This window comes from Erinaceus europaeus, chromosome 4, assembly GCF_950295315.1.
Source record: "Erinaceus europaeus chromosome 4, mEriEur2.1, whole genome shotgun sequence".
In the NCBI taxonomy this organism is placed as follows: domain Eukaryota; kingdom Metazoa; phylum Chordata; class Mammalia; order Eulipotyphla; family Erinaceidae; genus Erinaceus; species Erinaceus europaeus.
Window position 1 is genome coordinate 35207588 of NC_080165.1, and position 26367 is coordinate 35233954.

At 45.7% G+C, this 26367-nt stretch overlaps 2 protein-coding genes and 1 long non-coding RNA gene across 4 annotated transcripts; 1 reads left to right on the plus strand and 2 right to left on the minus strand.

The window, feature by feature from the left end:
* Positions 1–6458: 6458 nt before the first annotated feature.
* LOC103114573 (saoe class I histocompatibility antigen, A alpha chain-like) lies at positions 6459–25489 on the minus strand. Of its 2 annotated transcripts, none has more exons than XM_060189205.1 (8): positions 25410–25489; positions 9280–9555; positions 8846–9121; positions 8030–8305; positions 7806–7919; positions 7262–7294; positions 7079–7126; positions 6459–6922 (listed from the first exon to the last, which is right to left on the minus strand). In XM_060189205.1, exons 1-8 carry the CDS (start codon positions 25471–25473, stop codon positions 6918–6920), a joined length of 1092 nt encoding a protein of 363 aa, XP_060045188.1. In that variant the 5' UTR covers positions 25474–25489; the 3' UTR covers positions 6459–6917. The 2 variants fall into 2 exon arrangements, with proteins under 2 accessions (XP_060045188.1, XP_016044116.2); XM_016188630.2 differs by lacking the exon at positions 25410–25489 and adding an exon at positions 9840–9996.
* On the plus strand, positions 14994–21702 carry LOC132538031 (uncharacterized). The gene is made up of 3 exons (XR_009549442.1): positions 14994–15353; positions 18997–19140; positions 20853–21702. It is a non-coding gene; the product is annotated as an uncharacterized LOC132538031 (long non-coding RNA).
* LOC132538030 (saoe class I histocompatibility antigen, A alpha chain-like) lies at positions 22316–25138 on the minus strand. Its single transcript, XM_060189213.1, has 5 exons — positions 24850–25138; positions 24415–24690; positions 23605–23880; positions 23388–23495; positions 22316–22785 (listed from the first exon to the last, which is right to left on the minus strand). Exons 1-5 carry the CDS (start codon positions 25112–25114, stop codon positions 22721–22723), a joined length of 990 nt encoding a protein of 329 aa, XP_060045196.1. The 5' UTR covers positions 25115–25138; the 3' UTR covers positions 22316–22720.
* Positions 25490–26367: the final 878 nt, after the last annotated feature.

Below are 26367 nucleotides of genomic sequence, written 5' to 3' on the forward strand. Positions count from 1 at the left end.
TATATACCTGAAAACAAAATTACACAATAGTCTGCAGTAAGTATCCCCCAACACTTCATCTGCACTATTCCAACCTTTAGGTCCATAACTGTTCAACAATTTGTTTGGCTTTGTATGTTAACTCTCTCTTCAGCCACCAGGTTCCAGATGCCAGCATGATGCTGACCAGACTTCCTTAGACAGATGACCCCACCAATGTGACCTGGAGCTCTGCTTCCCCAGAGACACACCCTACTAGGGAAAGAGAGAGACAGGCTGGGAGTATGGACTGACCAGTCAAGGCTCATGTTCAGTGGGGAAGCAATTACAGAAGCCAGACCTTCCACCTTCTGTAACCAACAATGACCTTGGGTCCATACTCCCAGAGGGATAAAGAATGGGAAAGCTATCAGGGGAGGGTATGGGATATAGAGATCTGGTGGTGGGAATTGTGTAGAGTTGTACCCTTCCTATCCTACGGTTTTGTTAATGTCTCCTTTTTTAAATAAATACATAAATAAAAATAAGTTAATATATGCATAATTGGGCTACCAGAGAAAGAAAGTAAAAGGGAGAAAACATCCTAAAGGAAGTAATAGAAGTTAACTTCTCCACCATAAACAGCAGAAAGGGCATTAAGATTCAAGAAGCCCAGAGAGTTCCAAACTGAATCAACCCAGGCCTGAAGAAACCAAAACACATCATAGTAACAATGGAAAGAGGTAAGGGTAAAGAAAAGATCTCTCTCAAGACCTGGTTCTCACCTCTTCATGAAGTTTGTTCCTCTCCCAGTTGATGCCCAGTGTCAACTCTACCTGACTCATACCACTACCTGGAATAAGTTGTGCAAACAGAATCTGTAAGTAACACAGTGGCGCCCTCATGTGACTGCAGATCTAAGAACAAATGCCAGCCTTGAACTTCATCTTGTTCAAGCAATAGGACAGGATCTTGCACACAATGTGGCACCCCCATTGCTGGGGTGAACAGGAAAGCCAAGCACTTAAAATAAAGGGGAGAACAAGGTCTCTGAAGCCTTGGAAACTCCATCCTGGTCACTTATTCTGCGGTGTCAGCCTCACTCCAAAGTGTGACTGTTCAGGCAGGTCTGAGTCTAGTCCTGGGTCACATAGCTCAGGCTCCTTTGGTGCATTGAAATCCCTACTGACAACCACTATGAAAATTATATGAACCCCCTCCTCCCAGAAAAGTTAAAATGCAAGCTAAGAATAGTGTAATTGATTATTTGAATCATCTATTAGGTGATAGAGAGTCTCACTAGGCAACTTTGTTGCTGTTTTTGTCTTGCTAGGAATTACCCAGGGCTTTCTTGGATAGAGAGAAAAAGTGGGAAGGACACCATGGTCCTGAAGCTCCCTTCAGTGTGGTGGGGGCCAGGCTAACCCTGGGTTGTGTGCAAGATAAAGCAGGCATGCTACCCACCTGAGATAGTTTGCTAGCCCTGGCTGTTTTTATTTTTCTCTCAGGATTTTACTGTCACTTCATTTTCTTCTGTCCTTTGTTGTTCTTAATGAGGAACCAGAAACTAATCATACTGTTACAACCTTATATATGCCACTTTGTAATAAATTGTCCACCACTCAGTACTTTGATATTTATTAGCAAAGATTACTACACACACTTTGCAGGTGAGAGATCCATCCAAGAATGACTTATCTTAGAGATTTAAGCTCTTTGTCTCTTATGGAGGTTGCAATCAGTCACTCTGCCAGAACTGAACACTGTATGACACAGAAAGACCTGTTTCAGAAAAAATCATCCTTCTAGTAAGTATGAAAAGCTTCAGATCCTTGCTGTAATGGGTGTGTCCTTAGCTGAGTATCCACACAGTGGAGTAAGTAAGTTATGTTGTGACCCCAACAGGAGTTTGGGACTATTAGCATACAAATGACTTCAGCCCGAATCAGGGACATTAGCCCTAAAGTTAAACCCTTTTTAAGTTAAAATTACAAGTTATCCCAAAGCATGTGACCATGCAGGGAAATGACAGTGCCTTTTCTCTTACTCTGAGAAGTTGTACTCATGACTCTCACTGAATTTTATCCACGATGAGTGAGCTAACAAGTGAAGCCCATACTCAGGAAGAGGGGAACTGTTTCTATGGCTCAGGCTCAAGGATTAGATGATACCTTTTAGACAATAAAAAAAAAAAATCACAAGTGGAACCATGTGGTGGCACACCAAGTTGAGCACACATATTACAGTGCACAAGGACTTGGGTTCGAGCCTCAAGTTCCCACCTACAGGGGGAAAGCTTTGCAAGTGGTGATGCAGTGCTGTGGGTATCTATCTCTTGTCCTTTCACCTCCCCCCTTTCTCCTTGATTTCCTGCTGTTTCAGCTAATAAATAAAATAAAAATAATTTAAAAAATTTTTTTAAAAAATTACAGTAAAATAATCACCAGCAAGGGGGGTGGTATGGTGGGAGGTGGGACCAGTGTTCAGGTCCTGGTGCACAATTTTGGAGGAGGACTTTAGCTAGGGGTGAGAATGTTGTGCACAAAACAGAAATTTTACACATGTATCAACAACTGTATTTATTATAAATCACTAATACTCCCCCCCCAAAAAAAATAGTAGGCAGAAAAAAAAAGACACCATCTACTTTCTGGTCACACATTACACTTCTCCCACATTCAAAGTAAAGTCCTTCTTGCCCAAGATTCCTCAGTGTCTCTTTCAGGGAAGAACTACTGTGAAATCCAGAATTTCATCAAGTAAATCAGGTCAGGTATGAATGAGGGCCCACAAGGGCATGTAACTGAAGCACTTCTGTATTCTAGTTCCTCAAGAAGTAGAGACGGTTACCTGCCCAATGAACCTGAGTATATAATGCAGGAATGAACACAGGACAACTTCTAGACAAAATTTAAAAAAGGAGAAACAGGAAGTACAAAGTAAAAACACAGCTAACCAAACTGATGTATGTCATTTCCAGCCCAATCCCTCAACCTTTAATATTGACCTGGAATATGTACATCTTCCATATTAAGGGAATTCTACACTTGGTGGGGTGCAGAGAATACCTCATTCCACAGAAAGGGAGTCACTTTCATGAACATTCCTGCAGCTGGACCTGGTGTGAGTGAGGCTCCACCACTCAAGCCACCACATGCTGGGCTCTGACTAGGATGTGGTGATGTGGAATGACCGGGGCTGTGCAGAGTGCATTTGGCAAGGTAGTGTGAGAGACAGCTTCCTAGTTTCAGGATCCAGTGTTCAGCACCATGGGTGTCAGTGGTGTGAGCCGTGGTGACATCTGTGGCAGTAGCTGAGAAAGTGGCTCTCCCATAGGTGCTGAGAATGAATTGTGTATTCACCTGAATGCTGAGTTGTTCTCTGGCTTCCCCCAAATGAAATGAGCCTCCACACCTCTGTTCCATGATATATATGATATATGTATATATATATATATATATATATATATATGAGTTTAATATATATTCTGTATAGATTCCATACTATATCATTTTCTATATAATATACACTGTATCAAACATTTTAAAGTATACGCAGAGAACAGATACATTTTTTTATTGTGGAAATGTTTTACAAAATGTCACAATGACTAGGTATGTTTTAAATCTATGTATTAATCCCTTTAGTATATTACAATTAGAAAAAAATTGATCAAGTTCTTAGCACTAAGAAGTAAGGAATACACATAGGGAACAGTTTCAGAGATGTTCTTTATGCTGAACTATTAATCATTTCCTAATTTTTACCTTTTTACTCCTCACTGTAAAATAAACAAAATGTATCTTACTAAACGTGTCTTACTTTTTCCCCCCCAATACAAAGCCAACACTTAAATGTGAATTTAAGACTCCTCATCCCTGAGCACACTATGAAAAATGGCTTCAGTGCTTGCAAATCTAGCTGAGCCCAACTGAGCCTTGCTTTGAATTTGCTACTTTCAGCTTCTTTCCAACACAACTGGGTGGGGATACTGGACAGAGAGTGCAGGTGTCACTTAGTTCCCAAGCCCCATAGGTGAGGCTGATACACTATCAGGTCAAAATCTGGTTCTATTCTTGCTCCATTCTTGAAACCCAGCAGCATCAGCAATTGCCTTATAATGAAGACAGGAAAAGGTGCAGTCTACTCCAGCTTTCTGAATCTTTTTTTACAAGATACAAAATGACTACTGTGCTCAGTGAAGTTTGAATATACCTTCCAGGTACAATGTCAGAACTGTTCTTGCTGTGTGACCTGAGCAGAGCAACCAGCACTGTTCAGGGTTTAGCCCAGTTCCTTTCTCACAGTAACAGTCCTTTGGTGAACTCGTTCATTCTCAAGCATTTATTTATGATAAATATAGGTCACTTCCCAAATCTACTAATCTGACAGAGACAGATCATCTAAACTCCAGGAAGAAAGAACTTCATATTTCTATTTGCACAGTCTAAACTGTGGATGTTTTCCTTGACTTCTCTTTTCCATAACTCACACTGAACCCTTACAAAACACTGAAGTACATTGTGCACGTGTACGTGTGTGTGTGTGTGTGCAGAATCCAATCATTCTATTACTTTCCCTGCACAATCCTAGAAGAAGAAGCAGGCAACATCTCTACTACAGAATCTGCACTAGTTTCCTAGTTTTCCCACAGGTTCCATGCCCTGTTTGTCTCTCAGCTTGACATAGAAGTGGAACAGGCACTCTGAAGAGAAATTGCTTCAGGGAAGACTTTTGATAAAACAATAGCAACTCCACATCTTATTGAGAGGGAAATAAACCCCCTTCTAATATACCCAGAGACCTGCATGGCCTGAGTACACACAGGCCTCACTTCAGTTACTCTCTGCTTCAGCTACATCAGTCTCCTCCCTCCCCTCCCCTTCCCCAGATCACACACTCTCCAGTCCTAGTTCATTAGCACTGAGCCTCCCTTTGCTGGGAAGGACTTCCCACAGAGATTCTTGAGGGTGAGTCCTCATGTCCTTCAAGCCTTTCTCAAAGGTCAGCTTCCCAGGGAAGATACACTAACACCTTAGGAAAATAGCCCTCTTCCCTGTCTCCACACACTTACACTCTAGCTCACATCTCCACATCACAATACTTGGCAGCTTCTGTCTTTATAAACAGTCACCTTAGTCCCAGACAGCAGCATTCCCACTAGAATATAATCTACACAGATGCAGAAGTCTTGGTTGTTTTCCGTTCACTGAAATTCCCTAGATCCAATGAACATCACGGGAATGAGGGTGGGGTGTAGAGCCCCTCTCTAATCTGGAGGCAGTGTCTGCATTAGTCAGCCTCAGGCCACAGGGTCTCTGCTGGCAACTATAGCACAATGTGCACTAATGTCAGCTCCACTTTTCTCAGCAGGGCTGTTTTCCATCCTCAACTTCCTCTCCACTTATCACTCTTCAGCCCTCCTGCCCACAACACAGAGAACAGTTTTCTCTACAGAAAAGAGGATCCTAGGATTATGGGGCCTATTGATTAATTATTGTCAATACAATGAGGACTCTAGAAATCTTTAAGTTTGGTTTGAGCCAGCTCCCAGTTGAGGGCAGGGAGCAAGACAGCCTGTAGAGAAGATAGAAATCCTGTAGGGACACCTGATGAAGATGAGAAAGTATATGATTCCTTCAGTCTGACAATGTCTGAATGTGGATCTTTAAAGAAATGTTGGGGAAAATATGGGACAAGGTATAGTTATCCAAGGTATAGTTCTAGAAGGATATGGATGACTAAAAAGCCCACTTCTGGCATTCTGTGTGCAGGGGCCACCCTGGTTCTTGTGGGAACTATGACAAACCAAAAGCCACCTGCTACTGTCAAAAGGTGGAGACACACAGAAGAGAATGAGATTAGTTTATCCACTAGGAAAGAGCCTCAGATATTTTTATTCAGCAAAATTATCACTAGGACTCAGTGGTTTTTCTTCTTTATTTTCTTTTTCTCTTCTTTTTTTTTTTTTTTTTACTTGACAGAGCATCAAGGAATTAAATAATTAGGGGAATAAATACTGAAGAGGAGAGAGACACCTGCCATCATATCTTCATGAGGAATGAAGATTCCTTCATGCAGGTGAGAACAGGGGGCTAGAACCCAGGTCCTTCTGCATGTTAGCAGCATGTGTAGTTAACAAGTTGCACCACCATGCAGCCCCAAGTCACAATCTTTTACTTATATAAAAATTACCTAAAGACTATACTGGGCAACACAATTGCCTGACCTGGTCATACAAAACCCATGATGCCCATTGTCATGGAGTCAGGACAGAGGCCAGGCAATGAATGGCTGAGTCCTTGTGATCACAGGTCCTGGTGTCACAGGGTCGACTGAAGAAACTGGGACAAGGAATGGGATAAAATGACCCACTTCAAATAATGGCCACATCAAAGCCACATGGCACTGAGCACTGACTGGACACAGACCTATCCATGCTCAGTTCCTCATAACTTTCTTCCATCCTTGTCTGAAACAGATACAACACAACAATCATGGAAATTTTGGAAACTTCTGGTGCTTCCATTTATTTTTTCTCTCAAATTTTAGGAATATACTTCTGTATTCAGTCATGGGCCCCACAAAACAAAAGTAGAAAATAGCCAATTCAGTTACAGCCCTCCCTGAAATAAAGGAAAGAACAAATTCAAACCTGTATTCTCATTTTTATGTGCCATTCTTAATTGGAAATTAGCAAGCAAACAAGGATAGAACATAGCAGACCCACCTCCCCGGGAGCAGGAAAGTGGTCAGGGAAGAGAACACAGGTCAGCTGGGGAAAGGGGTGCTGGAGGGTGGGTAAGGTGGCTCACTCTCCCCACAGCCTCACTCGATGTTAAAGGAATACGGACATTTTGAGATGCCCTTAGCAGAAAGAGAATCAGTGGATTTTCATGTCACAAAGCAGGGGTATGAAGAAGTCCTCCATCAATTCAGTCCCATGGAAGACAGCTGCCTCACACTGTGAAAGAAAACAATAAACTCAGCTTTGTTAAGTCACAGTAACGGCAACATTCTGAACAGACAGCCACATGTTCAAAACATCCAATCCAAAGAATCTCCACAACCCAGTCCTGTCTCCTCTGCTCCAAACCCTTCTCACATCAAGTCTCCTCACCTTTGTGCAGTGGAAAAGATGCATCAGATCCCTGGGCACTGTCAGTGTCTGTGGGACAACAACAAATGGCAGGTCACCCATGACTGGTGACATCACAGGAGAAACATGGGGTGTGACTGCCCTCCATGGACTCCCATCTATGTCAGCCCAAGGGTCTCCAGGACCACCCACCCCCATTCTTACTTGCAGCTGGTTTGTAGATCCCTCCTTTTCCTCCTGTGGGAAGAAAACAGGACTTGAGAGGTCAGGGAGAGGACTGGGTCAGGAGATTCTAGAGAAACGCCATGGTCTCTGACCAGAAGGGAGTCTCTAGATCTGTGACGAGAACTGGGACAGAATCAAAAAACACAAAGAAAGGAAATGTCCAGCCTCTCCTCACCCCCATCACAATTATACTCCTATAATCAACATTCCATCAAGAAAGTGATACTGGAGTTGGGGAAAAAAAATAAAGGAGTAAGAGAGAGAAAGAAAGTGCTGGTGGATGAGACCAATCTCCTCCTAGAGGTCTCTCCTCAGCAGGAACATCCCCTGTGACTTCTGACTGCTGGACATCAGGACCCATCACCAGAATTGCCAATGTGAAAAGTATCCCTTTCATTTTCACAAATGCTTCCCAACAAGGAGTGTCAGCAAATCAGACAGACAACATACAACAGCACCCCCACTAGTGAAGCACAGCAAACTGGGAGACTAGAAAGCTCAGAACCATTCAGCCCTTTCCTACCTGACTGCTGCTTGCTCCACACCACAGCGCCCACCACAGCTCCAAGGACACAGAGAAGAACAACAACAGCTACCACGATGCCAATGATGAGGGCAGAGGACTGAGAGGTTGGCTCTGTGAAGGAAAGTGAAAGGCCCAACCTTCAGACTTGCTCTTTATTTTCTGAGGGTGTCCAGAGGACTTTGCATTCTCTCACAAGTTCAGCCCCTCACAAGCCCCCTTACCCCATGTCAGGGTGCGGGGCTCAGGCAGCCCCTCATGCTGCACCCGACAGGTGTATCTCTGCTCCTGTCCAGAAGGCACCCGCACAGCTGCCCACTTCTGGAAGCTTCCATCTCCTCCAGGCCTGGTTTCCACAAACTCCATCTCCTGGGTCATATCCTCCCCATCTCGCAGCCAGGTCAAGCTGATCTCCGCAGGGTAGAAGCCCAGGGCCCAGCACCTCAGGGTAACTTCACCCTCAGCGTTGGGGTGGCGAGTTACGCGTGTCTCTGGGGGATCTGAGTGGGAAGAAGCATAAAATCCACACTCGGGTCACCCACGCAGGCCACCATGACGACCCTCTGAATAGACGATTCATTTTTAAAACAAACTTCAAACCCAGACCCCGGCCTAGACTCGGGCATCAGGGACAACCTCCTATTCCCTGTAAGGCCCTGAAAGGCGCCTCGAGCAGGAGACCCCAGGTCTCTAAGGCGACCAGGGACCCCTGGCGCCCTGACCCGGGAGGAGGGTGGGACTCAGAGAAGCTGCAGCCAGGCCTCCACCATCTCTCAGAGGAGAGCACAGTCTGAAGACAGTCCTGGCTCTCTAGGTGGCCTGGGGCAGGGTCCTGTGGGGAGTGTCAGGGAGGCTCTGCCCTCCTCCTCCAGGGCAGGAGCCCACTGATCCACGAGGTCGCTGTGACAGAACACGGCAGCCCAGGGGCTCCTGGCTCTTCAGGCCTTGCCCAGGCAGCTGTGGACAGGGACTCCGGGGTCTGCGCCCTTGGAGGAGCCCAGCCTGCCCAAGGGGAGCCCAGGCGACTCCAGGCCTCTCACCTGCGCGCAGCAGTGTCTCCTTCCCCATCTGCAGGTACTTGTGCAGCCATGGCACACAGATGCTCTCCAGGTAGGCTCTGCTGAGTTCAGTATCACTTGAAACCTCTGACTTGCTCTTGGTGATCTGAGCCGCCGTGTCTGCCGCGGTCCAGGAGCGCAGGTCGTCGTTCAGGGCGATGTAGTCGGCGCCGTCGTAGCTGTACTGTTCATACCCGTGGAGGAGGCGGCCGTCGGGCCCCACGTCGCAGCCGTACATCCACTGGAAAGTGTGAGTCCCTGCCCCGCCCGCAGAGATCAATCCTGAACTGAAAGCGAAACCGACCCCCGCCCCGCGGGCTCCTCCCGGGTGGTGTGTGTGGGGGATCCCCGCCCTCGGTGACCTCTGACCCGAGACCCTGCGGGGTGGGGGGACCTGCACCCGGGGCCTCGCTCACCGCCCGCGCTCTGGTTGTAGTAGCCGCGCAGGGTGTTCAGGCCCACTCGGAAAGTCAGTGCGTTTTCCTTGGCGGCCTGCGTCTCCCGCTCCCAGTACCCCGGGTCCTCCCGCCCCACCGCCTCCATCCAGGGCTCCCGCGGCTCCATTCGCGGCTGCTCCGCGTCGCTGTCGAACCGCACGAACTGCGTGTCGTCCACGTAGCCGACTTCCAGGTACCAGGGCTCCTCGCCGGGCCGAGACAGGGAGGTGACGAAATACTTCAAGGAGTGGGGGCCTGGGGGAGAGAGGGACTGAGACCCGGCCCCACCCTCCTCTGCTCAGGTCCAGGGTCCGAGGGCATTGGGGGCCAAGGGAAGTGGCGAGGGGCATGGGCTTGGGAGGGGGTCGGGCGAGTGAAAGCTGCGGCGCACCAGAAAGGGTGCAAGTGCTGGTCTGCAGAGGGAAGTCGGGGACAGACCCGACGGGCAGGGGGGCTTTACAAGCGGCAGAGGCCGAGCCCCCTTCCCGGTTCCCGCCCTGCTTCCCAAAGAGCCCGTTCTCTCCCCACCACGCACTCACCCGCCCATGTCTGGGTCAGGGACAGCACCCCCGACAGCAGAAGGAGGATGGTGCGGGCCCCCATGGCGCTGTACTTCCAGTCAAGGGTTGTTGACTTAGACTGGGCGGAGAAATAAATCTTCATGATAGGACCTGCGGGGCACTGATTGGCTGCTCTCGACCCCGGCCTGCAATGGGAGTGCGCGCTGGCTGAAGTGTCATCAGTTTCCAGGCAGAATGACCCGACACAAGTCGCCTGAAAGAGAAGTGAAACTCCAGGGAGCTGGAGACTCCCCAGCGCTGAGCAACTCAGACCCTACACTGTCCAAAGTATAGGGACTCTGCAAGCCACTCCTGGTGACCTGGGACTTGACACTGACTTCCTCTCCTCTCCTCTCCTCTCCTCTCCTCTCCTCTCCTCTCCTCTCCTCTCCTCTCCTCTCCTCTCCTCTCCTCTCCTCTCCTCTCCTCTCCTCTCCTCTCCTCTCCTCTCCTCTCCTCTCCTCTCCTCTCCTCTCCTCCCCTCCCCTCCCCTCCCCTCCCCTTCCCCTCCCCTCCCCTCCCCTTCCCCTCCCCTCCTCCCCCTCCCCTCCCCTCCCCTCCTCTCCTCTCCTGCATCAAGAATTTTGTCACACTGGCTCCCTGTGTCCTGGTCCAGGGACAAAGTCAGAGATTCTCAAAGGTTTTAGTCTCAAAGGCAGCTGTTGACTTTTATAGATTTGCGAGGACTCAACATACAATTTTATACACGATGATTATATATCAAGATTTATCGCATCAGAAATAAAAAATATTTTTATATTTTTATCATTTCACAACGAGTATTAAAACCCACTTCATGTTGCTTTTAGGAAAAGAGACTTTTTGGAAATTAGTGAAAAGTGCGTGCATCATTGGCAACTGTCAATCTTGTCTGTCTCATTAACAGACTGCAGTGTTTTTATAAAGGCCTTTGCACTTTACCTGTTGTTTTGGTTAAAGTATATATATAAAAATAAAGCTTCACACAGATAAGTACCAAATTACACACACACACACACACACACACACTGTGGTGCTGGGTAGTGACTTTCACAGGAGAGAGGCCACAATACCATGCATGAGAACCAAAGTTCAAGTCCCTGATCCCCACCTGTAGGGGGAAATTTCACTAGCAGTGGTCCAGTGTTGTAGGTGACTCTACTTTTTGTCTCCTCTCTCTTCCTTTCCTTCCTTCTCTGTCTTTATCTCTCACCGTCTTGCAATGAACAGAATGACTTAAAAAAAAAAAAAAAGACAAGGTAAAAGAAGGGACTGGGATGTGGGGCATGTCTTAGACTGTGGATGTTACAATACACAAGTACCCAGGTTCAAGCCTCCAACCTTCACAGCTTCATGATCTGTAAAGCAGTACTGTATCTCTCTCTCTCTCCACATGTCTTCCCCTCCTCTCAATTTCTCTCTGTCTCTATCCAAAGTAAGTGAATATAAAAAGGAAAAAGATGTCCACCCAAATTAGTGGCAGAGTCCTGTAGACACTGAACTCTAGTAAAAATCTGGTGGCTATAAGTTAATAAATAAACAAACAAATCGCATTCATTTTTAATCTTAACATGGATTCTACTAGAAAGGTTGGTTAGAATTAGGGACAGATGTCAGCCCATCAGAGCCTCAACTTGCTTACTCAAGTCTGCAGAGGTGGCAAATTCAATCCCCAGCACCATCACAAGCCAGAGCTGAGCAGTGCACTGCTTCTCTCATCCTTTCCCTCCCGAGTCTCAACCTCTCTATCATAATAACTTGGACATTAAAAAGTGTGATAGCAGAAATGAATAATTTAAGAGATTAACTAGAATACTAATTTTTTTTTTTACTACTAAAGGATTATATAAATGGAAAAGAAGTGAAAAGCAGGAGAGAGTAACTGTAAGAATATCATTCTGCTGGCCTCCTCCATAAGGACCTTGCCCTTAGCATAAAGTGATATTAGGAACAGCCCCACTATCTGAAAGGAGGCTGGGTCATCCTGCCGTGCCACTCAAGGAAGACTGTTCCTGAACTGAGTGCAGCCTGGAAGGTTCCCAGCTGTGGCAGTGAACTAAGAGCTCAGACCAACAGGGACACTAAGGTCACACAGGCTTCTGTGCTAACTATAAATGTATATGGGCCCTGGGTCAGGTGTAGGTGGTAAATAGTTAATTTTATTCATATATATTTTTCTAAATTGGGAGCTACTCTCTGCCCTAATCCAACGTTCTAGCCTTTTTTCTCTACTCTAACACCATCTTCTCAGACAACTCCATGTTAACTATCAAACTCAAGCAAAAACTACCATGGTTGTGGGCCTCCAGGAGCATGCCTAAAATGGACTTCCTAGCTTCTTTTCACCCCAAGATACCTATTCTCATCAGCTCTGTTTCTACTTTTTGTCCCTGTTCATTGCTGATTTTTTTTTTTTTTATGCTTTATGTCTTACCATCTTCAGCCACTCAGTTGCAGGCTCTGTCATGATTCCGTTCTGATTTCCCTGGGCAGATGACCCCACCAATATGTTCTGGAACCTCACCTCTCCAGAGCCCTACCTCACTAGGGAAAAATAGAAATAGGCTGGGAGTAGGGTGGTGGGGGGAGAGTACAGGTCCTAGAAAATGATGACAGAGGACCTAGTGGGGGTTGTATTGTTATGTGGAAAACTGAGAAATGTTATATGTACAAACTATTGTATTTACTGTCGAATATAAAACATTAGTCTCCCAATAAAGAAAAAAAAGAAAGAAAGAAACAGGCTGGGGGTATGGATCAACCTGCCAATGCAACAGAGAAGCATTTACAGAAACCGGAACTCCTAGTTGCTGCACCCCCAAAAGAATTTTTATCCATATCCCCAATGGGGGAGAACAGATAGAGGGAAGATGACCAGAGGGCTCTGAACTCCAACTCCATCAGAACCCGGAGAGAGAAGAGGAAGAAGGAAGGGATACTTAGAGGTAGTAACAGGTATATATGTGTGTGACCTAGGAAGGAAGAGAAGATGAGACCATGGCGGGGTGGGGGAGGCAAATATATACAAATATAGGAGACAGATGTTGAAATAATAGTTAATCCATGTCCACAAGCTTAAGAGAACTGCTATAGCTTATAGTGGAGGAATTGGACATTCAAAACTCTGGTGGTGGAAACAGCATGGGTAGCACTCCTATTATCTTATAATTGTGTATATCAATAATAAATCACTAAAAAAAAAAAAAAGATTAACAGTGGGTTCAGGTAGTGCTGCACCGGGTAGAGTGCACATGTTACAGTGTTCAAGGGCCAAGGGAAATGCCTCTTCTCCACTCCTGGAGTAGGACAGTTTCACAAGTGGTGAAGCACCGCTGCAGATGTTTCTATCTCCCTCTCTATGTTTCTCTCTATCTTTCTTTTTTTTCTATCTTTCAAATATATAAGTAAATAAAAAAAATACATGAACAACTTTTTTACAAAAGAAAAATGAAGTAGAGAAAAGATGATCAATCTACTAATTAAGGGACTCCAAGAAGTTAATAAGGAGCAGAGAAAGCTATGAGTTAATGAATTGCTAATTACAGGGCATAAAAAACCCTGCAAAGCAGGGTGGGAGTATGGATTAAACAGTCAGTATCCATGTTCCATGGGGAAGCAATTACAGAAGCCAGACCTTCCACCTTCTGCATCCCACAATGACCTTGGGTCCATACTCACAGAGGGATAAAGAATAGGAAAGCTATCAGGAGAGGGGATGGGATAAGAAGATCTGGAGGTTGGAATTTTGTGCAGTTTTACCACTCTTGTCCTAGGGTTTTGTTAATGTCTTCTTTTTAAAATAAATGAATAAATAAATAAATAAATGAATGAATAAGTCACCAACTACAAGAGGAATTCTTCATAAAAAGTGAAGCAGAGCTGTTAGTGTCTGTTTTTTCTGTCTTTCTGTTTATGTTTATCCTTCTCTTTCAACTTCTGTCTCTACTGAAAATAAATAAATAAATAAATAAATAAATAAATAAATAAATAATCATTAAAAAAAACCCTGCAGGGATGCGGGCAGTAGCTCAGCGGGTTCAGTGCATGTGGCACTAAGTGCAAAGACTGACTAAGAATCATGGTTGGTTCTGGGTTCCAGCCCCCTCTCCCCACCTGCAGGGGATTCACTTCACAAGTGGTGAAGCAGGTCTGCAGGTGTCTCTCTTTCTCTCTCCCTCTGTCTTCCCCTCCTCTCTCCATTTCTCTCTGTCCTATACAACAATGACAACATCAATTACAACAATAATAAAAAACAAAGGCAACAAAAGGGAAAGTAAATGAATAAATAATTAAATAAATAAACCTGCAAAGGTTACAACAGTCTACCTGCTTTTCGAATAATAACCACTGCAGGACACCAAACACCAGAACCATAGTATCCAGCAAGCTCAATTCACAACAAACTCATGTCCTGGGCAACATCTCAGTTTGATACAGCAGCTGACAGCAGACTCCTGGATTGTGGGAAAGGTCATCACATTGGCAAAGCAATGTATTCAAACAATAAAAGATCTAACATATCCAGGTTTCACACAATCTTTGTTTTGAGAAGCTACAGTTTTTCTTTAGTCATAGTTGGGATTACTTTAATTAAGGGAAAAATCCCATTTAATCAGAGAAGCAAGCATGTTTCTAGAAAGCCCTTAGTTCCTATGTTTAGACCCCAAATGTGAGGAAATGTCAGCACATCCACTTCAAAGTTTACTTTATGTGTTCATTCCACCTGATAGGGCCTGCTCCCCAGATCAGAGGGAAAATAGACTAGCCATCTGCTCCCTTCATTCAGCGATGTCCAGGAGCCCAGAACAGGGCCTGTGCTCACTGGAGACTCTCCCTGGAGAAGGATGGGATTAAGGTCAGGAGGATTTTATTTAGCTGAGGGGGGAGGGAGAAACTGAGTGAAAATCAACTCTTAGGACAAATTGACCAGATTTCCCAGATATCAGCCTCTTAGAAGCTGTCTCAAGAAATCAACCACTGGTGTTCACAGTCACTTTTGTGCCTCACAAGAGAGTTTATCAACAGAATATAATGAAAATAGTCCCAATCAGCTACAGAGAAACATCTTAGTAGAATTCTGGAGTTATAAAGGAATTGCCAGGGTTCCTTTATAAAACATCTTCTACCTCGAACAGTTTCTAGTGTCAGGAAGTTAGCACTTCCCTTACAACTGTTTAGTTTCAGGTAGATTTCATTTAAGTATTCAAAATGTATGCAAAAAAATAATGACAGAAATATTTTAGAAAATTCTGCTTCTGACTGTCAGCAACGCAGCAATTCTGCTCTAATGATTAATCGTCTAATTGCATTATTCAAACAAAATTTGAGTACCAACTACAGCATTATTGGACTCAGTGGTGGCTTCCTCAGTGACTGATGGATGGAAAACATCACAGCAAACTGTGGCTTCTTATGGTTGAGCTGCCTCTTCTGAAACCTGGGCTCATTGACAGAAATGACATGATGAAACAAAGGTTGCATTTAGTGGACTCATGATGTCTACAAATTATCTAGGTTGGCTGTGTTTTAATTTTTTCTGTTTCCAACTGAAAAAAAATCTTATATTAAGAAAGTTGGTTCAGAGAATGAATTCTTTTTTTAATATTAATTTATTTACTTCCTTTTGTTGCCCTTGTTGTTTTACTGTTGTAGTTATTATTGTTGTTGTCGTTGTTGGATAGGACAGAGAGAAATCAAGAGAGGAAGGGAAGACAGAGAAGGGGGAGATGTTGGGACCATGTGTAAGCCTGATAGAGCTTAGGGAGAACCATCCCCGTCCTTGGATGGAGGTCTAAGAAGATAACCTCTTTGTAAGTCTCTCTCAACCAAGGTGAGCATAAGGGGGGAAACTCAGACTTGGTTCTTTCCTTCTTGACTCTCAGGCCCACAGAAACCCCAGTACTTCCCTCCATTAACTGCAGGCCACATGGCCACAGATTCACTTATTCAAAGTCACCTTCTGATCACAGAAGAACACACCTTATCACACACTTCATCACACACCTCAGACCCCAGACAAGAGAAATTCCAAACTATATGGCTTTTTGATATCCATCTTCTCTCTGTCTCACCCTATGGGTATAACCCCTATGCTTCTCTCAGATATCTTTGGATAATTAAGTTGCTTGCGTCATGGAGAATAACTGTTTTGTATCTCATCAATTCCTGTCATACTAGCCCCCTACCTTAGGGGCATGCCGACCGTTAAGAAACCTGTAATTTCTGACATATTTCAACAATAATTTCCTTCATTGCTTATCTATTTAACTCATGTCCACTTTGCTAATAAATGGACTCTAGGATTCTACGGATTCTGGGACTCTAGGATTCTAGGACTCTAGGATTCTACGGATTCTAGGATTCTACTGATTCTAGACACGCTAAGAGTCCCCTGGTGTCTTTTACTTCGTGTCACCCCTGTCATGAGCGAGAAAGAACCAGCCCGTTACCTTTCCCCTGGAGACCACCCCGCCAGAGAGAGAGAGAGAGAGATACTGAAAGGGAGAGAAAGATAGACACCAGCAGACCTGCTTCACCCGCTTATAAGGTGACTCCCCTGCAGGTGGGGAGCTGGGGGCTCGAACCAGGATCCTTACAACAGTTCTTTTGCTTTGTGCCACATGCGCTTAACCCACTGTGCTATTGCCCAACTCCTTGGGGGAATGAATTCTTGTAGTAACTGCTTAAAGTATATTCTTCTCAAAGAAAAGAAAGGAAATCATTATCAAGGAATAATCTAAATTAATCCAATAAAGGAAAAGTATTGAGGTCTGCTAAGTGTTCAGTATGTGCCATTATTAATAAAATGCAAATACTGCACAGTGAGCTAACCACGCTTATAACGGCTGGCTGGGGGTGTGAAAGAAGGGCTGAAGCATGAATGATGAGACACAAAGGGAAGTATTATGATCATGGTGTGTAGACACATAGAAGAAACACTTAGAAAATCACCTAAATGTCAAACAGGCCTCTAAGATTCAGGAAATGGGGTGCATGAAAAATGAGGGACAACCATCTTTACTGTGAGACTTGTAGTTGCACTGGACTTTTCAAACTGTGCACATACCCATCTGGCAAAAATCAGAAGACATCCTGGTAGGTCAGAACTGGGCTGTGAGGTTTTTCTCAAAGTAGTATCATAGGAATGATACAATGGTAGATAAGAGCAACCTTGGGCTTGGGGAGGAAGAAAGGAACTGAGGAGACAGAGGAATTGAGAAATGGCTCTCTTAGATGTGATGAGTGAACTAATTAAGGAGATAACATCTGGAGAGTGAAGGGCCGGGGCACTAAACTCTACTCATTATGAGAGAGACAGGGAGACGGAGAGGGACAGGAGAGAGAGAGTGTGAGAGAGAGAGAGAGAGATGGAGAGAGCAAGCTACATTCGGGCAGCAGGAGGAAGACAAACAGTAGAGCAGAAGAAAATATAACAAAATTTCTTCAAGTATAAGAATTTCATTATTTTTACTTTGTCATTTTCCACTTTTAACACTACGACTTTTCCCAGTTCCAATATTTCATTATTTTATTGAGGAAGTGTTGATTTATAGTATTTTTATTGTCAGAAGAGTACATTCCTGGGAGTCCGGCGGTACAGCAGTGGGTTAAGCTCAAGTGGTGCAAAGCACAAGGACCTGTGTAAAGGATCCCAGTTCAAGCCCCTGGTTCCCTACCTGCAGGGGAGTTGCTTCACAAGCGGTGAAGCAGGTCTCTAGGTGTCTGTCTTTCTCTCCCCCTCTCTGTCTTCTCCTCTCTCAATTTCTCTCTCTTCTGTCTAACAATGAAAACATCTATAACAACAATAACAACAACAACAACAACAATAAAAAAAACAAGGGCAACAAAAGGGAAAATAAATAAATATTTAGTAAAAGTTAAAGAAGAGTACATTCCTACTTTTCATTAAAACAGATAATCAAGGATGCTGGGCAATAGCGCAGCAGATTTAGCGCAGCAGATTTAGCGCACATGGCGCAAATCACAAGGGCCAGCACAAGGATCCCAGTTCGAGCCCCCAGCTCCCTACCTGCAGGGGGTCACTTCGCAAGCAGTGAAGCAGGTCTGTCTGTAGGGGTCTATTTTTCTCTCCCCTCTGTCTTCCTCTCATCTCTTGATTTCTCTCTGTCCTATCTAATAGCAACAACAACAGCTATAATAACAATAACAACTACAACAAGTGCAACAACAAGGGCAACATAATGGGAAAAATGGCCTCCAGGAGCAGTGGATTCATAATGCAGGCACCGAGCCCCAGCAACAGTCTTGGAGGCAAACAACAAAAAAACAAAAACAAAAACAAAAAAAACCTCAGATAATCAGTATATTTCACCTTCAACCAAATCATCATCTTATTCTACCATAAGGATGTAGGCCCCAGACTTTCATAATCCTCCCATTCCTTCTTCTGAGACCTAAAATCTTCTGTGATAAACTATAGTCCATTGAATATTCTCCCAATATTTTCTTTTGTGAGTACTATGGTGTTTATTATTGGTGTGGTGTGGGGATGTCTCCAAACTCTGGTGATGGTTGCAGTGTGAAACTATTCCTCTATAATCTAATCATCTTGTAATACATTATTAAATAAGTATTCAAAAATAGAAAAAAACATCCTTTTACTACATATTGCCGGGATAGCCTGAAGGTGCTTCTTCCCAAGCTAGTGCTCTCTGGGTTGGAGAGAACTCAACTGGAGCCAATCTAGGCTGCTGCGTGGGAGAGGGATCTGGAACTCGTGCCACACTAACTTTGCAGGAGATACACTCTGGAACTCTCAGAGCCGGAAAGCAATTTCCAAGTGTCTTTAATCAGAAGAGCAGCTGTTTTTATACTCTCCAAGTAGGGTGGAAATAGGATGTGATATAGAGAGGGTGGAGTGAAAAGTGACTGGTGGAAGATCAGGGTGTGACAAGGAGAGGATCAGGGTGTGACAAGGAGAGGAGAGGGGGTGGAGCAGGTGAGAATTCTACCACTAAACCACCAATGCCCTGGAGGGAGTGTGGTGCTTTATGTAAATGTAAAAGTGATTTATGTAAATAGACCAAAGCTTTGAATGGGATCAATCAATCCCTATATAGGCATATGGTTAAGCAGAAGCCAGGGGGAGCTGGCATACTACCCAACACATATTATACTTCTGGTTTTTTTTCTGTAGGTATTTCACAAAACTTGCATACTTTCATTAAAAAAAGAAGTGGTAGGATATATACTACATGGAATACTAGTCTGTAATGAAAAAAGATGAAATGGTGCCCTTTGAGACAAATGGATGAGTCTGGAGGTGATTATGCTTAGTGAAGTAAGTAAAGAGGTACTGTTTTCATTAACAGAGTCGGGGGGAATGAAGGAAGGACACTTAGAAGTAACAATAGGTATAGGTGTGACTTAGAAAGGCAGTAGGGCAGAGGGTAAGTAGCATAATGGTTATGCAAAGAGACTCTCATACCTGAGGAGTTCTGGTTCAATCCCCCAACCCACTATAAGCTAGAGCTGATGAATGCTTTGGTTAAAAAGGAAAAGAAAAAGAAAAAAGAAATCAAATGAAGGCAGGAACACAGAAAATAAGGGGGGGGGGACATAAAGATATAGACATGGGGGGCAGGCAGTAGTGCATCAGTGTGAGGCACACAGTGTGAAATGCAAGGATCCAGGCTTAAGCCTGTTACAGAGCAAAAATCAAATCTCCATCCACTGCAAGGAAGCAAAAAATGTTTATTTACGAATTGCAATCCGGGCCGAGTGGTGACTGATGTTAGTCTACCAAGCTCGACCCTGAACAAGGCTCAAACCACACAAGTTATAGGATTTTAGAGTACATTTTGGGTGGGGAATATGCAAAACTAGAATTTTATCACACACTCAATAGCATTTTACAGAAAACGCAGGATCCAATCATTTCAAACATTGCAATACCCTAAGCAGCTTATAAGAATTGTCTAATTTCAAGCCTTTATGCAAAATAGGGTCACCACACTTTCTCATTGTCAGCTAAGACCACTGGGCTATCAGCTCCCTCGACCTTGAGCAAGGGGTTGGGTTTCAAGGACTTGGTTAGGCTAGCTATTCTCTTTAAGACAAACAACAGGTGGCTTACATCTTGGTGTGTGGGTTTTGTCTAGCCCCCATTTTTTTACAGGAATTTTCCACTGCAGGCAGAAAAGCACCTATACTTACAACTCATGCTTAAAATTTTACTTAAAGCAATTCTAAAGTTACTGCTTCTAACAGAGCCCTGGCTCCCCACCTGCAAGAGGGTCAATTGGTAAGCAGTGAAGCAGGTCTGCAGGTGTCTATCACTCTCTCTCTCTCTTCTGTCTTCCCTTCCTCTCTCAATTTCTCTCTGTCCTATCCAAAAACAACTATAACAGCAACAAAAATTGAAAAAAGATGACCACCAGGATCAGTGGATTCGTAGTGTAGGCACCGTGATAACCATGGAGAAAAAAAAAAAAATATATATATATATGATTTTACTCACATGTGGAATCTAGAGAATGAAAATACAGTGACTTTCAAAAAAAGTAAACAGAAGTAGTAAACAAATTTTTCTAAGGCTTTGTGAGAACTAGTGTACTTACAGTTGGAAAACAGAAGGTCTAGAACTTTTGTAGTGGGTGCAGTGTGGAACTATACTCTGTAATCTTATTAGCCTAATAAATGACTAATAATGTCTTTTGTTTTATGGCCACCAAGGTGATCACTAGGGCTCTTTGCTGGTACCACAAATTGCTGCACCCAGAAGCCATTATTTCCTTTTTTTTTCCCCTCTTGTTTTCTAGGACAGAGAAGTTGGGAGGGAAGAGGGGGTAGATAGGGAGGAGAAAGAGACAACTGCATCATTGCTTCACCACTGGTGAGGCTTTACCAAATGTACCTGGAGATCAGAACCTTGACCCCTTGTATTTGAGTTAAGCTGTATACGTGATACTGCCACTCAACCCCTAAAGTAGACTTCCTAGCTTCTTTCCACTCAGAGATCCCTATTTTCATCTGCTTTACTCCTCCTTTTAGGTTCCTATTTATTAAACATGTTGTTGTGTTCACTGACTTTTAGCTGCAGATCCTGACCTCCCAGGGAAAATGACCTCACCAGTGTGTCCTGGAACTTCACTTCTCCAGAGCTCTATTCCACTAGGGCAAGATAGAAATAGCCTGCGGTCATAATCCCAGAGGAATAAAGAACTGAAAACAGCCAAGACTTTTGCTTCTGTGTAGCCTATATTCTAGTGGGAATGCTGTAGTCTGGGACTAAGGTGGGTGTTTATAAAGACAGAAGCTGCAAAGTATTGTGGATCTTTAAAGAAATGTTGGGGAAAATATGGGAAGAGTAATCCATGGTATACTTCTTGAAGGATGGTAAGACCATGTTGGCATGCTTCTAATTCTGCTTCTAAAAACCCCTTCTGTTTCATTTGGTTTAATCCACCCTGCTTAACACTGCATTCTATTTACATAACTACTGCATGGCATTGGTTCAATCCCCACTGGTTCATGATGTGGTTTTGCTCCTCCCCATCTCCTTGTCACAGCCTGATTTTCACCAGTCAGTTTTCTCTCCACCTTCTCTACATCACATCCTGTTCACACCCTACTTGGAAAGTATATAAGGACAGCATTGTTCGTTTTAGTTTTAGTCTAGCCCGGTATAGATTGTGCTGCATCCTGCATGAATAAAGAGATATTGCCTACAGCTCAACCATGAGTCCCGGGTCATCTGTCTCCCGTCAGTGAAGCTCAGCCCGACAAGACCAGGATGACTAAAAATCCCTATTCTGATATTCTTGGTGCAGGGGCCACCCTGGTTCTTATGAAAACTACAAGTAGGAAGCTTCCTGCTACTGTCAAAACATGAGGACACACAGAAGAGAATAAAATTAATTTGTCCACTAGGAAATAGCCTCAGATTTTTTTTTCACCAGAATTATCACTGTAGGTCAGTGGCATTTCCTTTTTGTTCTGTTTTTTATTTTTTACATCACTGGGCAGAAATAAATTGTGTAATTATAGAAAATCAGAGGGGGAGAGAAGCATTTGTAGTCATTGCTTCACAAGGAATGAAGTTTCCTCTCTGCAGGTGAGGACAGGGGGCTAGAAGCCAGGTCCTTCTGCATGTTCGCATGTGCAGTAACAAGGTGCACCACCATGCAGCCCCAAGTCTCAATCTTTCACAGATATAACAATCACCCAAAGACTGTGCTGGGCACTACAGCTGCCTGACCTGGTCATACAAAACCCACGATGCCCATTGTCATGGAGTCAAGACATAGGCCAGGCAATAAATGGCTGAGTCCTTATGATCACAGGTCCTGGTGGCACAAAGTTCTACTGAAGAAACTGGGACAAGGAATGGGATAAAATGACCCACTTCAAAGAATGGCCACATCAAAGCCACTTGGCACTGAGCACAGACCCATCCACGCTCAGTTCCTCATAACCTTCTGTCATCCTCATCTGCAACAGATACAACACAACAATTATGGAAATTTTGGAAACTTCTGGTGCTCCCATTTATTTTTTTCTCTCAAATTTTAGGAATATACTTCTGTATTCAGACTTGGGTCCCACAAAACAAAATTAGAAAATAGCCAATTCTTTACAACCCTCCCTGAAATAAAGGAAAGAACAAATGCAAACCTGTATTCTCATTTTTATGTGCCATTCTTAATTAGAAATTAGCAAGCAAACAAGGATAGAACATAGCAGACCCATGTCCCCAGGAGCAGGAAAGTGGTCAGGGAAGAGAACACAGGTCAGCTGGGGAAAGGGGTGCTGGAGGGTGGGTAAGGTGGCTCACTCTCCCCACAGCCTCACTCGATGTTAAAGGAATACGGACATTTTGAAAAGCACCTTAACAGAAATAGAATCAGTGGATTTTCATGTCACAAAGCAGGGTTGTGAAGAAGTCTTCCATCAATGCAATCCCATGAAAGGAAGCTGCCTAACACTGTGAAAGAAAACAATAAACTCAACTCTGTTGAGTCACATGAATGGCAACATTCTGAACAGAAAACCACATGTTCAAAACATCCAATCCAAAGAATCTCCACAACCCAGTCCTGTCTCCTCTGCTCCAAACCCTTCTCACATCAAGTCTCCTCACCTTTGTGCAGTGGAAGAGATGAATCAGATCACGGGGCACTGTCACTGTCTGTGGGACAACAACAAATGGCAGGTCATCCATGACTGATGACACCACCCTCGTTGCAATAATATTCCTGTAATCAACATTCCATTGATCAAGAAAGTGATACTGGAGTTGGGGAAAAAATAAAGGAGTAAGAGAGAGAAAGAAAGTGCTGGTGGATGAGACCAATCTCCTCCTAGAGGTCTCTCCTCAGCAGGAACATCCCCTGTGACTTCTGACTGCTGGACATCAGGACCCATCACCAGAATTGCCAATGTGAAAAGTATCCCTTTCATGTTCACAAATGCTTCACAACAAGGAGTGTCAGCAAATCAGACAGACAACATACAACAGCACCCCCATTAGTGAAGCACAGCAAACTGGGACACTAGAAAGCTCAGAACCATTCAGCCCTTTCCTACCTGACTGCTGCTTGCTCCACACCACAGCGCCCACCACAGCTCCAGGGACACAGAGAAGAACAACAACCACAATGCCAATTTTGAGGGCAAAGGGCTGAGAGGTTGGCTCTGTGAAGGAAAGTGAAAGGCCCAACCTTCAGACTTGCTCTTTATTTTCTGAGGGTGTCCAGAGGACTTTGTATTCTCTCAGAAGTTCAGCCCCTCTCAACCCCCTTACCCCATGTCAGGGTGCGGGCCTCAGGCAGCCCCTCATGCTGCACCCGGCAGGTGTATCTCTGCTCCTGTCCAGAAAGCACCCGCACAGCCGCCCACTTCTGGAAGCTTCCATCTCCTCCAGGCCTGGTTTCCACAAACTCCATCTCCTGGGTCATGTCCTCCCCATCTCGAAGCCAGGTCACGCTGATCTCCGCAGGGTAGAAGCCCAGGGCCCAGCACCTCAGGGTAACTTCACCTTCAGCGTTGGGGTGGCGAGTTACACGTGTCTCTGGGGGATCTGAGTGGGAAGACGCATAAAATCCACACTCGGGTCACCCACGCAGGCCACGGTGACGACCCTCTGAATAGACGATTCATTTTGAAAACAAAGCTTCAAACTCAGACTCCGGAGTGGACATCAGGGACAACCTCCTATTCCCTGCAAAGCAGTGGAAGGCGCCTAAGTCCAGAGACAGCGGATCTCTAAGGCGCGCAGGGACCCAGGCGCCCTGACCCTGGAGGAGGGTGGGACTCAGAGAAGCTGCAGCCAGGCCTCCACCATCTCTCAGAGGAGAGCACAGTCTGAAGACAGTCCTGGCTTTCTAGGTGGCCTGGGGCAGGGACCTGTGGGGAGTGTCAGGGAGGCTCTGCCCTCCTCCTGCAGGGCAGGAGCCCACTGATCCACGAGGTCGCTGTGACAGAACACGGCAGCCCGGAGGCTCCTGGCTCTTCAGGTCTCGGCCAGGCAGCTGTGGACACGGACTCCGTGGTCTGCGCCCTTGGAGGAGCACTGCCTGCCCGAGGGGAGTCCAGGGGACTCCAAGCCTCTCACCTGCACGCAGCAGCGTCTCCTTCCCCATCTGCAGGTACTTGTGCAGCCACCGCACACAGATGCTCTCCAGGTAGGCTCTGCTGAGCTCAGCATTACTTGAAGCCTCTGACTTGCGCTTGGAGATCTGAGCCGCCATGTCAGCCGCAGTCCAGGAGCGCAGGTCCTCGTTCAGGGCGAGGTAGTCGGCGCCATCATAGCTGAACTGAATGTAGCCGCGGAGGAGGCGGCCCGCAGGCCCCATGTTGCATCCGTACATGCTCTGGAGGGTGTGAGCCCCTGCCCCGCCCGCAGAGATCAATCCTGAACGGAAAGCACAACAGGCTTCCGCCCCGCGGGATCCTCAGGGTGATGGTGGTTGGGGATCCCCGCCCGCGGTGACCTTTGACCCGAGAACCCGACCCGGGCGAAGGGACCTGGACCCCGGCCGTAGCTCACCGCCCGCGCTCTGGTTGTAGTAGCCGCGCAGGGTGTTCAGGTTCACTCGGAAAGTCTGTGCGTGGCCCTTGGCGGCCTGCGTCTCCCGCTCCCAGTACCCCGGGTCCTCCCGCCCCACCGCCTCCATCCAGGGCGCCCGCGGCTCCACCCGCGGCTCCTCCGCGTAGCTGTCGAACCGCACGAACTGCGTGTCGTCCACGTAGCCGACGATGAGGAAGCGGGGCTGCTTGCCGGGCCAGGACACAGAGGTGTAGAAATACCTCATGGCATGGGGGCCTGGGGGAGGGAGGGGCTGAGACTCGGCTCCACCCTCCGCTGCTCAGGCCCCTGGTACAAGGGCGCTGGGGACCAAGGGAAGTGACGAGGGACATGGGCTTGGGAGGGGGTCGGGCGAGTGAAAGCTGCGGCGCACCAGAAAGGGCGCAAGTGCTGGTCTGCAGAGGGAAGTCGGGGACAGACCCGACGGGCAGGGGGGCTTTACAAGCGGCAGAGGCCGAGCCCCCTTCCCGGTCCCAGCACTCCTCCCCAAAGAGCCCGTTCCCTCCCCACCCCGCACTCACCCGCCCATGTCTGGGTCAGGGACAGCACCCCCGACAGCAGAAGGAGGATGGTGCGGGCCCCCATGACCCTGTACTTCAGTCAAGGGTTGTTGACTTAGACGGGTCCAAAGAAATAAATCTTCATGATAAGACCTGCGGGGCACTGATTGGCTGCTCTCGACCCCGGCCTGCAATGGGAGTGCGCGCTGGCTGAAGTGTCATCAGTTTCCAGGCAGAATGACCCGACACAAGTCGCCTGAAAGAGAAGTGAAACTCCAGGGAGCTGGAGACTCCCCAGCGCTGAGCAACTCAGACCCTACACTGTCCAAAGTATAGGGACTCTGCAAGCCACTCCTGGTGACCTGGGACTTGACCTTGACTTCCTCCCCTCTCCTCTCCCCTTCCCTCCCCTCCCCTCACCTCCCCTTTGTCACACTGGCTCCCTGTGTCCAGGTCCAGGGACAGAGTCAAAGATTCTCAAATGTTTTAGTCTCAAAGGCAGCTGTTGACTTTTATAGATTAGCGAGGACTCAACATACAATTTTATACACGTTGATTATATATCAAGATTTATCGCACCAGAAATAAAAAATATTTTTATATTTTTATCATTTCACACCGAGTATTAAAACCCACTTCATGTTGCTTTTAGGAAAGGAGACTTTTTGGAAATTAGTGAAAAGTGCGTGCATCATTGGCAACTGTCAATCTTGTCTGTCTCATTAACAGACTGCAGTGTTTTTATAAATGCCTTTGCACTTTACCTGTTGTAGATAAGTACCAAATTACACACACACACACACACACACACACACACACACACACACACACACTGTAGTGTTGGGAAGTGACTTTCATAGGAGAGAGGCCACAATACCATGCATGAGAACCAAACTTCAAGTCCCTGATCCCCACCTGTAGGGGGAAATTTTACTAGTAGTGGTTCAGTGTTGTAGGTGACTCTACTTTTTGTCTCCTC